Genomic DNA, 12,147 nt, shown 5'->3' with positions numbered 1-12,147 from the left:
TTTAAGTCTTTCTGTATTTATGCAGTTCTTTCAAGCTTTCCAAACTTCAGCCATTCTATAAAAAAGCTACAAATTACATAATTTCAAAATCTACTGAAGTCAGGAATTGTTTTGACTATATGAAAAATACTTTTACATGCAGCTAATTCAAGCAGTGATTATTGAAACACTCCAAAAATAGATTATTTTACATTTCCCTGTTACACTTTCCTCTAAGGTAACATGAAGCATATCCTGAAGGCAAATTATTGTGAAAATGAATAGATTTTTCTCAGTTTTTTTAATAGTAGAGCCCATGATCATTCAAGGAAACTGGTAGAATATTTAGAAAAAGATATTACTTTATATAGTATGAATTTACTTTCAATACTTGTGAAAGTCACCCAAAAGCTCTTTTTTCAAACTGTCAAAAATTGTAAGAATGTACAATACAAGGCTATCAAAACCTATTCTGGAATAATGAGTGTATATTTTCAGAAGAGCATTTCAAACCTATGAAATTATGAATGTAATATGCAAACAATGTGTTTCTGATATACAGAAAACTGCCTAATTCGTTAATATGTATCTTGTAAATGGTCAAATTTAGCTTACATCTTAAACACAACTTATCTAAACAAAATACTGATATCATTTGCTACCTACTAAATTCAGAAAACAATTTAAACAAAAAAAGGAGCGCTCAATTATTAATTGAACCAAGTGGCAATCCAGTTTAAGCAATTTTAGAGCAGGGGTGTCAAACTCATGGCGTCACGTGACATATCAGGACTTCCCCCCTTTGCTAAACCGGGCAGGGCCGGGGCCAGTATGTAATGCATCCAGCCCACAGGCCATGAGTTTGACACCTGTGTTTTAGAGTTGTTAAATATTCTGATCTATAGCCACTTCCCAAAACTAAAAAAAGAGCTGGAGCTTTTTCACAAGTTAAGCTGAACTACCATCACCAAGATCAGTATAAACTATTTTTGGAAGGATGTGATGAAAAAGTCTTATCTTTTCCTATTCTACAAAATGATACCATTTACCCAATTATATTATTGTTACTTATTTTACAAGCTCATTTTTGACAACAATAATATATTGGATGTATTAGTTTCTAAAACAATTTTTTTAGAGAAAATCTATTGTTTACTTTTATATTATATATACACCAGTGGTGGCTAACCTTTTTGGGCTCCTGTGCCAAAAATTGCACACGTGTGCATGCCAGCACATAGAAGGCAATGTGCGCTATTCCGCCCCGCCACCTCCTTACCTACACTGCACTTCCCAGATGATTTTCAGCCTGTTTGAAGCATTTTTCAGCCTGCCAGAGGCTTGAGGGATGCCTCTGCAGGCTTTGCAGGCCAAAAAATGGGCCCATTTCATCACTTCCAGTATTTCCAGAAATACAGGAAGTGACGAAACAGCCCTATTTTTCAGCCTGCAAAGGCATTCCTCAAGCCTCTGGCAGGCCGAAAAAGGCCCCAAAATCAGCTGGGAAGCCCGTGCATGCACAGTGAGGTAAGTTTGCCTGGGGCTCGTGTGCCTGCAGAAATGGGTCTGCCATATGTGGATATATACATTTAGACAATGCTGGATTGTGTATATTTTGAAATAAGTGCAAGGCACTATATTCTGAGAAAGGGTACATATCCATTACTGAAAATAAAATTTTATATCTACATTTTAAAAATTCCAAGTACGCATACTTTCACTTTGTAAATGTAAAATGCCATAATAGCCCCGATTAACATATTAGTTAACTATGGTCAACTAAGCATTATTTGACAATAATGAATTTTGTACTTGTCATTTCAAAGAATTTTAAAAACAAAACTTTTTGGGATTAGTTAATCATCTAATCAGGAAAGCAAGGAAAGAACAAAGTTAGTTTGTGGGTTTCATTGATATAGTTTTGCTTAACTCTGAGGAAAAAGTTCACCATTACAAAAGCTATTAAACCATAAAAAAGAATCTGAAGCAGTTTTAGCTCAAGCTAGATATGAATTTTTTTGTGACAAATCAATGGAAGGTAATATGTTTATACATACTTGGGCTGTTGATATATATTTACGCAATGTTATCTTTGATAATAAATTTCTCTACTCTATGTAAAATGTCTGTTGGAGTGTCAGTATACAATTCAGTTTTTCAAACTTACCTCTTCAAAGAAAGCTGTATTCCGTATGTATAGAAATATGAGTTACATAAAGTATTTTAGAGTTAGTCTGTGTTTCATAAACTTTTCAGTATACTCATGAACAATATGTATGAAACATTACCTTTCAACAGATTTCCAAATTTAGTTGAAAAAAGTATCAGTGTTAGAAGCATGCACATCAATTGTTAAGAGGGAGTGGGAACACACAGCTATTTCACTGGACAAAAATTATTTTTTTGCTTACTTTATTACTGTTTGCTGTTTACAATTAAGGATGTGCAGTTTAACACACCACAAGAAAAAAAAAACAGAAAAATCATTTTTAAAGAAAAAAACAAATATATTGAACATAGACCAATTAAATTGTACAAAGACATGGGACTGGCTTTGATTTAGAAGTTTCAAAAAAAATTTTAAAAGATGAAATGCAACAGCTGTTCGACTTCCAAGTCTAAATAGGCACTGTAAAAATAAAATTTAAAAGTTGTCATTTTCTTCAGCACATGTCCCCAACCTAAGCATTGCCAAACGTGTTCAGTTCTCAAGAAGGAACTGAGAACTCAATCTTCTAGTGGTAACAAAAGCCTGGAACCCACTCAACCTCTTTAAAAATGATTCAGTGCTGCTGTTTGACAGAATAAAACTAGAAGAGCTTATAAAGGTTTGAAAGCATCCAAAGCAAAAAGCACACTATAGTTTTGTTTACTATAACCTGTATTGGAGAAGAAAACATTTAAATCTATTACGTTGGTATATAAACCTGCTATCTTGAAGATAGATCTTTGAAAATATGTCTTACAAGTTTACTGGAGGAGAAGGAAAAAGGAAACTGCTTCACTTATCAATTGAATTATCAATGGAAACGGATCAATTCAGACTTCATTATAACCATGTTTATACACTGTACATCTATCCTAGATGGATAAACATTGGAATTGCTCACTGGTGTCCCTTTTAATAACTGTAAACTAAACCACAGTATGCAACTTCATAGGAAGGTAAAGGATCAAGTGAATGTACAGCCAGTTATATCTCTCCTGCTTCACGTTCCTCTGAGCTTCTCCTGTCTTCTGATCGACCATTTGCACTTTCATAAGATCGCTTCCTTTCTTTGCAGTTTCGATCTCTTGGAGATTTTTCTCTGGGGCAACTTTCTTTGTCACGTGATGTTCTGTTACGATCTCTGGTTCGTTCTTGATCTCTGGAAGCTCTTTCTTTCGATGATCTGAAGAAAAAAATAATGCTTCTGAAAATGTACATTCCTTTCATTTGATTTTAACTGTTCATTAAGCCTAACAGAGCACAATTATCACTGTGTATCATTTACAAAACTGAAATGGAAAGAACACAGAGCCTGACATAATTAGAACACATTTCAAAATGAAATCACTAATTTTATTTTTCAAGAGTGTAAAAGTTGAGAAAATCAAATGAGTGCTAGCCAGTATATTTTTATAGTAATTAAAATTAGTTTCAGCTACTAGAAATAATGCAGATCCACAGTGCCAGACTCAACTTACATTTAAATAATATGCTTATAAAAGTTAAACCTGAACTTGGAGATCAGACCTGAAGTTTTGACTAAATGAATAAAAGGTCAAAAGAAAAAATGGGTTTTGAAATATAATTTCAAGGAAGACCAAATGCTGAAAAAATACCTAAAAATTGATGAATTCACCTGAGACTGGTTTTTTGTCAACCACAATCACATAGCCAAATTTAATTCTATCAATTTCTGCTAATACTGCAATTTATTTCTGTAGATTTGAAGACCTTAGATTGCAAAGTTACTACTTCAGGTATTTAACTTTATTACCTACTTTAATTAGTTAAGTGAAGACTAAACACATACTGAATATAAATGGACATAGTACATTTAAACGAGTTGAAATTATTAAAGCCTGAACAAAAATCCCAAAGTGAAATATAAAACTAAAAATATTTGCTAAATTAAATTTAAATATGTTACAAATCAAATCATGCTAGGAAATTGAAATTTAGACTACCTTTTTATATTCACTTTTTGGTATTGCTTTTGAATTTATTGATGTTATTAGTGTTCCCTTTCAAGTTGATAAATGTAGAATTTTATATTAAACTCTTAAAAAAGAACTTGCTGCAAAATATCTCCAGAATTCAATTTCAGTCTACAGATAGTTTTTGACTTATGGCTGTTTAACAGCTGTTTCAATTTTCAATGGCCTCAGAAAAAGGGACTTACACTATGTATTTCCATTTATGGCTGTTGCACCACCCCTTTGGCCTTGAAATTACAATTCAGCACTTGGCCAATCTGCTTTTATGTCTGGTAGCATCCTTTGGGTCATGTCACTGCGATTTGCTACCTTTTTTGCCAATTTCCAGCCCAAATAATAATAATAATTGGGGAAGCTGGATTTGCTTAATGACCATGTGATTCGTTCAACAACTGCTGTAAAAATTGTCATAAAATCGGGTCCAACTCAATCTGTGGCTGCACAACTTACAATGGACATTACCAGTCCCAACTGTGGTCTTCAGTCAATGACTACCTGTATTCTATTCAGTTTCCCATGTTCTTCCAAAATGAACTCGTTCTTTTAATTGACAAGTGATAATGTAACTTCCCACTGACTTATTAGAGTAAGGGTAGGGGTGAATTTGTCTCCTAAGATTTCTTCCCACTTCTGCAAATGTGAATCTTCCAAGCATGCTGATATTTCCTTGTTTGATTATAGCTACCCTAAGTTTGCACCTGAGTTGATTATAATTAAAATCTTTTGAAGTACACTGTTCCAATGTACTTGTAATAAACAAAATGGAAAAAAACGTTAGCTACTGTTGAAGATCGGTTGGTGGCCTAGGTGCAATCTTTTCTGTTCAAAAGCTAACAAAATGCCAACTGCATATTAAAATATTACCTTTTTTTGGAATTGGGTTCTCTGCTTCTGTCTCTGGAGCTGTGACTGCTCCTATGGTGACTGCGACTCCGGCTGCGACTATTAGAACGAGACCTATGACGATGTCGCTTTTCACGGGACCTGGAACGGGTTCTTTTCTTTCGTTCGCGGGAGGATGACCGAGATCGATGTCTACGGCGATCTCGGGATCTAGATCTGAATTTTTTTTTATAGTAGATGAGAAGAAATCCTTAATCATTCAATTAATCCCTAACAATTATATTAGTCCACTCATAAAAGGAAAATATCTTACTGGAACAATCTTTTGCCAAGATTTTGAAAAGTTTGCAGACTGCTGGAATGCTTTATATGAAATAAGGAGGTATCTAATATTGAAGTTCAAAACTCTTGAAGTTTAATTAATGGTGGTTGATTAAAAACAACACTCTTGTTAGATGCTACTGGCAAGGCTGTGGCAGGCATACCCTAGTATTAAGCAGACACATCACTGAGGAATTTCTAACTTAAAATAAGTCACAAAGAAATTGAAATAGAACACTTTAGATCTAGATACAATCTAAACATATTTTCAATGGTTTAAAAACAGTAATCGGTTCAATTAAATAGCAGGCGACATCAGCTAACTAATTTTGAGTGATCTTATACAAACTAAGAGTTAGCCCTAGGCAGCACTTGGAAGAAAGACCATTAGGAAATTCCAAGGCTATAAGCAAAACCTGTATATTTAAAAAAAATCCCCAAAGGCAGTAATAGCAAAGCAAAGCAATTCTATTCTATTACTAAAAAAATAATACTTGAAACGTACGTGAGTATAGCACGAGTCAAATGTGAGTCTAAGTAGTTTCTGTGAGATCCTTAGTGCTCTCTGAGCTTGGTAGTTTTTCTGCAATCATTTCATTATCACAATGAGCTAATTAACACAATGAATGCTGATGATGTTACCTAATTTGGTAATAAAAGGTCTGCAAGAAAATTACCAACCTCAGAGAGCACCAAGGACCCCCAGTTCAACTCTGATCTACAAATATTTTCTTTGATTGGTAAGAAGACTATATCTTCTGTTTTAACTTCAAGTAACATTTGGAAGAAATGTTAGTTATCACCTTATAAAAACCTTTAAAACTCAAGATTGTTAACTGTTATTGTACCTACATTGTTGGGTATATGGATACACCAACCAGGTTTGGGTTGAATAAATATGTAAACCTAGATTAAGTGTTTTGTAGCTTTAAGCACAAGAAACTGCAATGTCATTGTGGGTGCGGTTGCAGGCAGCAATATAGGTAGGAAGGGAAACGTAATAGACCCGGCTTCTGGATGCACCTGGTTCTGTTCCTGGTCTGCTGCCTGCTGGAACGTCTATCTGCTTACTTCTGGAAGGCTACTGTGCCAGATACCATTTCAACTGAACACAAGGACTGTTTGCTTGGTGAGCTGAGGATTCAGCGTTGTCTTTGAGAGAAAGGTATCGGGAGGAGAAGATTTACAAGCAGATAAGGACATTGTATTTACTGTTAATGGACTTGATAACTGGATGGATATACTGGATAATGATATATGGACTGAATGACACTTCTTGATCTCTGTGTGAATTAAATAACTATTTTATAACTACAAACAGTGTTTTTGTCTCTAGTGTGTGTATACTCTTGGGCCCACTCTCTCTCTCATTTGCCTGCCTGGCTTGACTGCTGCTGCATACTCTGCTTGGGGGTTTATCCCCAAACACTAACATTGGTTATGGGCCCAGCAGAGTGCACAGTCTAACTAACCAGGATATAGCAGTGAGAGCTGGTGGGAGTTGCACACTACTGTAAATACAAACTGTTTGTTAAATAGTTATTTTTCTCAAGAGAAATGGCACAAGTAAATTTGCCAAGTCTGTCCATGATAGCCAGACTAGATGGAACAAACTATGTTTCATGGTCAATGAAATGTAGTTTACTTCTACGAAGAGAAGGTTTGTGGGACATAATAACAAACCCACCAGATGTATCTAACTTAAATCCCAATGATGAAGAGGATTATAAACTGATACAGGATTATGAACGAAAGAATGAACAGGCTTTGTGCATCATAGGTCTCACCCTGTCTGACCAGCAACTCATTCATATTCGTGGAGTGGAAAATGCTGCAGACTGCTGGGAGAATCTCAAAAGGATTTATGTTCGAGACAGTGTAGGAGCTCATATCAATCTTACACGGAAGCTGTTTAGAACACATCTTGAGATAAATGGAGACATGTTAACTCATTTAAACTGTATGAAAAGCATTTTTCAAGAATTACAAGAAAAAGAGCTTATTTTTAATGAGTTGCAACAAGTATACTTCATATTGTCTTCTTTGGATCGAAGCTATGATGATTTTGTGACTGCATTAGAGGTGTTGCCAAAAGACAGTTTATCAGTAACTGAGATAACCGGCAGGCTATTAGAAGAAGCCAGAAGAAGGTTTGAACGTGACCAGCTGAGAGAAGATAAGCCTAATAAAGAAGAGAAATTATCTTCAAGGCTGGAAAGAAACCAGCTGTGTAAAGTAAAGCACCCGGAAGAAGAGAAGTTATCTTCAATGGCATACACAATTAAAAAGTGTTTTAATTGTGGAGGCAGAGGACATTTGGCAAGATTCTGCAGGAAAGTAAAAAGCCAGAATGTAAAGAAGCCAAAGAAATCCTTTGAACTGGCCATGTTTAGCAATTGTGATATGAAGAATGATTTATGGGTGGTGGACAGTGGTGCATCCCACTGCATCACGAGAGATAAGACAAAGTTTATAAAAATGTCTACAAGCTCTCAACGTATATCACTCGCAAATGGTTGGCACCTCAAGGCCAAGGGTGAAGGTATTGCTTATTGTCCATGTTTAAACCAGAATATAAAAATGTTGTATGTACCACAGTTAAAGATGAACTTACTTTCTGTAAGAGTATTAGATAAACTAGGATATGTAGTTACATTTAAGAATAATAAGTGCATACTGGAAAGAGACGGCAAAAAGGTAACTGCAGCTTTAAATGGAGCATTATATGTCTTACATGACAGTAAGAAAGGGGAGGCACAGACTGTATTTAATAATATCAAGCCTCATGATGAATGTATCCATTTATTGCATAGGCGTTTGGGGCATGTGAATTTTAAGATGCTAAAACGTACAGTAGAGTTATCTGAAGGAATAAGGTTAAAACCCTGTGATAAGTATTTGCGTTGTAATGTCTGTTGTGAAGATAAGAGTAAAATAATGCCTGCAAATAGGCTAAATGGTTTCAAAACTAAAGAACCTTTAGAAGTAGTATTTGCAGACATTATAGGTCCAAAGAAACCCAGTATGGGGGGTGCTCGATATATACTGAGCATTATGGACCATTACTCTAGATATGGGTTTTGCTACCTAATGAAAAGCAAAACTGAAACACATCAACATTTCTTCAACTGGTTAAAGTTTGCTGAAAGAAAAACCAAACGGCAACTGATAACCCTGGTGACAGATAATGGTACGGAATTTGTTAATAGCAAATTCCAGAATAGGTTAAAGGCAGCTGGAATAGCTCATAAGACATCTGCACCATACAGACCACAGCACAATGCATATGTTGAAAGGCGAGGCCAAACATTGCAGGCGATGACCCGTACTATGTTAACTGATTCTGGGTTACCTGATTCTTTGTGGGGGGAGGCCACAATGTGTGCTAATCATTTATTAAATAACGTGGTTAACTCAACCACTGGTGAAATACCATTCACCATGTGGCATGGCAGGAAGCCTGATCTGAGTTACCTGCACACATTTGGTGCACCAGCATGGGTGCATATCCCTACACAACTCAGGCGTAAAGGGCAACATAGAGCTAAACAATTTTTCTTCGTTGGTTACCAAGCTAACCATAGGGCATATAGATTTTGGGAGAAAGGCACATCTAAGGTGTTATGTAGTGCTAATGCCCAATTTCTAGAGCACGTAGGATGGGATAAGTTAGAACAGGATAACAATAACGAGGTGATTATTGAATCATACAGAAATCCCATTAAGTATCCCTGTAACTTTAAAAATAATGTAAAGGAAGAAGTACAGGAAGAAGTACAGCCCCTAGAGGAAGAAATAGCTGAAGATGAGGAACAGGTAGTAACTCAACCAAGCCCAGTAATACCCAGAAGGACTACACGTATTTCTAGACCGCCTGATAGATACCAGGCTAACACAGTGTGCCAGGAAAATAGAATCCCAAATACTGTGGATGAGATTAAAAGATATCCTTCTAAAGAGAAAGAAAATTGGTATGCAGCAATTAATAAAGAATTGAAATCATTGAAGGATATGCAAGTGTATGAAAACCTAGTAATGAAAAACCCATTGGCTGCAGATGGATTTTTAAAATAAAAACAGATAAGGATGGAAACATAATCCATAAGGCAAGGTTAGTAGCCCAAGGCTTTAGACAAAGTGCAAAAGACTATGATGAAGTATTTGCACCTAGTCTGAAAGCAGCAACTTTAAGGGCAGCATTAGTGTGGGCAGCAAGCAAGCAATATATAGTTAACCATTTAGATGTGGAAACTGCTTATTTGCATGCTCCACTAAGACATACTGTTTATATGAAAAGGCCTAATGGATTTAAGGATGACAATGACAATAATAATGATTGTTGGTTATTAAAGAAGAGCCTTTATGGTCTTAAACAATCGGGCTATGAATGGAACCAGTATATTGTGAAGGAACTGACCAATATAGGGTTTAAAGCTGGTTTAGCCGACCCATGTCTATTTAAGAGAGAAAAGAATGGGAAGATATCATTATTATTGTTGTTTACTGATGATATTGCTCTGATAACTAAGACTAATGATGAAGCAAATGAAATAATTGCATCATTAGCCAAGAAAATAAAAATCAAGCAATTAGGGGAGATAAAGAGATATCTAGGATTAAATATAATGAGAACACAGAAAGGTTTTAGGATATCTCAGGAAGATAAGGTATCTAAATTGCTAATAGATTATAAGATGGAACTTTGTAAGCCTGCAAAGACTCCAATGAGTCAGGATATTTGCAAAATGGATACGCAAAGTCCCAAATGTGATAAGGAACTGTATCAATCCTTGATTGGTAGCTTATCATATATTAGCAATTGGTCAAGGCCAGATATTGCTTTTAGTATTAATCAGCTGGCACGACACAATAATGATCCGCTTCAATGTCACTGGATAGCATTGAAAAGAATCCTAAGATATTTTAAAGGTACATTACACCATGCACTGTATTTAGAACCAAAAGGTGATCTCATATTGAGTGCTTATGCAGATGCTAGTTTTGCAGCAGAAAGAGATACTAGAAAGTCGACTTCAGGAACAGCCATAATGCTGGGTAAGACATTAATAGGCTGGAAGTCAATAAGGCAACAGCATATAAGTTTGTCTACTATGGAGGCAGAATTCTCCTGTTTATCTTTATTGTGTACTGAGTTGATTATGTACAAACAAATGTTGAAGGATATGGGTATAACTGTAAATTACCCTATAGTAGTACATGAAGATAATCAGGCAGCAATTCAAATGGCCACTAATATTGCAGTTAAAACGAGAAGTAAACATACAGATTTGAGGTATCTTAATGTAAGACAGTCTGTACAGAGTAAATTGATACAGCTGGAGTACTGCATGTCGGAGGACAATGTAGCTGATCATTTTACTAAAGCCCAAGGTGCTATTAAGCATCTAGAGAGTTGTGAAAAATATGGGTTTAGAATGTAAAGGCATTACATATTTATGTCACCCAAAAGGGGAGAATGTTGGGTATATGGATACACCAACCAGGTTTGGGTTGAATAAATATGTAAACCTAGATTAAGTGTTTTGTAGCTTTAAGCACAAGAAACTGCAATGTCATTGTGGGTGCGGTTGCAGGCAGCAATATAGGTAGGAAGGGAAACGTAATAGACCCGGCTTCTGGATGCACCTGGTTCTGTTCCTGGTCTGCTGCCTGCTGGAACGTCTATCTGCTTACTTCTGGAAGGCTACTGTGCCAGATACCATTTCAACTGAACACAAGAACTGTTTGCCTGGTGAGCTGTGGATTCAGCGTTGTCTTTGAGAGAAAGGTATCGGGAGGAGAAGATTTACAAGCAGATAAGGACATTGTATTTACTGTTAATGGACTTGATAACTGGATGGATATACTGGATAATGATATATGGACTGAATGACACTTCTTAATCTCTGTGTGAATTAAATAACTATTTTAAAACCACAAACAGTGTTTTTGTCTCCAGTGTGTGTATACTCTTGGGCCCACTCTCTCTCTCATTTGCCTGCCTGGCTTGACTGCTGCTGCATACTCTGCTTGGGGGTTTATCCCCAAACACTAACATACATTTAACTAAAGTATTTGCTTTTGGAACTTTGGAAAAGGTAATCTTGTGTAATATCATAAAAGTAAGCATATTCTATTTTTACTATGGTTATTTTCATACCTTCAATAAATCCAGTGATACTACTTTTTTAAGAAAACACATGGCCTCAGAAATAGATTTCAGAGATGGATTTTTAAACTCTTTTAGAGGACTAATACTTGGGGGATGGGGGTCTTGGACTGAGACCTGGCTCCAATAAAAATTACCTGAGTTACATCCAGTCAGAATTGCTCAACTTGATGCTTGCTGTCTTTGGAGTCTTCAAAAACTATGCAGTGGTAAGAATACTGCTGAGTACTCTCTTGCTGGACTATAATTCACTAATACATTACAGCTAATGGTACTGCACCGGTTACTAGTTTGCTTCTAAGTCCAATTCATAATGCTGTGTAACACTTTTAATGACTAGATCACAGACATTTTAGAAACCCCTTTCCAAATCTGTTTATGGGCTCCCTGAAATCTGACAAAGTGTCAATCTCTATCTTTCAGGAGACAAAAAATGGCTTTCTTAGTGGCTGGACCAATAAGGCAGTTGTACCTCAGGAAGATGAGCTGGCACTCCCTCTAGTGGCTTTTCATTTTTAGGTAGGCATTTATATTCACAGGCAATGTAAATTTTAGAAAATCTGAATCTGCCTATTTTGTAAGTTTTATTAGATTTATTTAAAATCTCATCTGACTTATATAATTGTCTCAAG

General features: G+C 35.9%; 1 protein-coding gene across 7 annotated transcripts in view; it reads right to left on the bottom strand.

The window, feature by feature from the left end:
• Positions 1–320: 320 nt before the first annotated feature.
• The window catches only part of LOC113434299 (putative RNA-binding protein Luc7-like 2), a 52,024-nt gene continuing 40,197 nt past the window's right edge, over positions 321–12,147 (bottom strand). For all 7 annotated transcript variants that reach the window (XM_026697399.2, XM_087934701.1, XM_087934703.1 and 4 more), the window contains 2 exons: positions 5,047–5,241; positions 321–3,371 (listed from right to left, as the gene is read on the bottom strand). In XM_026697399.2, coding sequence (XP_026553184.1) covers positions 3,173–3,371; positions 5,047–5,241 — 394 coding nt within the window. In that variant the 3' untranslated portion in view covers positions 321–3,172. The remainder of the gene's footprint in view (positions 3,372–5,046; positions 5,242–12,147) is intronic.

Source organism: Pseudonaja textilis, chromosome 5 (genome assembly GCF_049901715.1).
Source record: "Pseudonaja textilis isolate UNSWEBS1 chromosome 5, rPseTex1.2, whole genome shotgun sequence".
NCBI lineage: Eukaryota > Metazoa > Chordata > Lepidosauria > Squamata > Elapidae > Pseudonaja > Pseudonaja textilis.
This window is presented reverse-complemented; position numbering and strand designations above follow the sequence as displayed.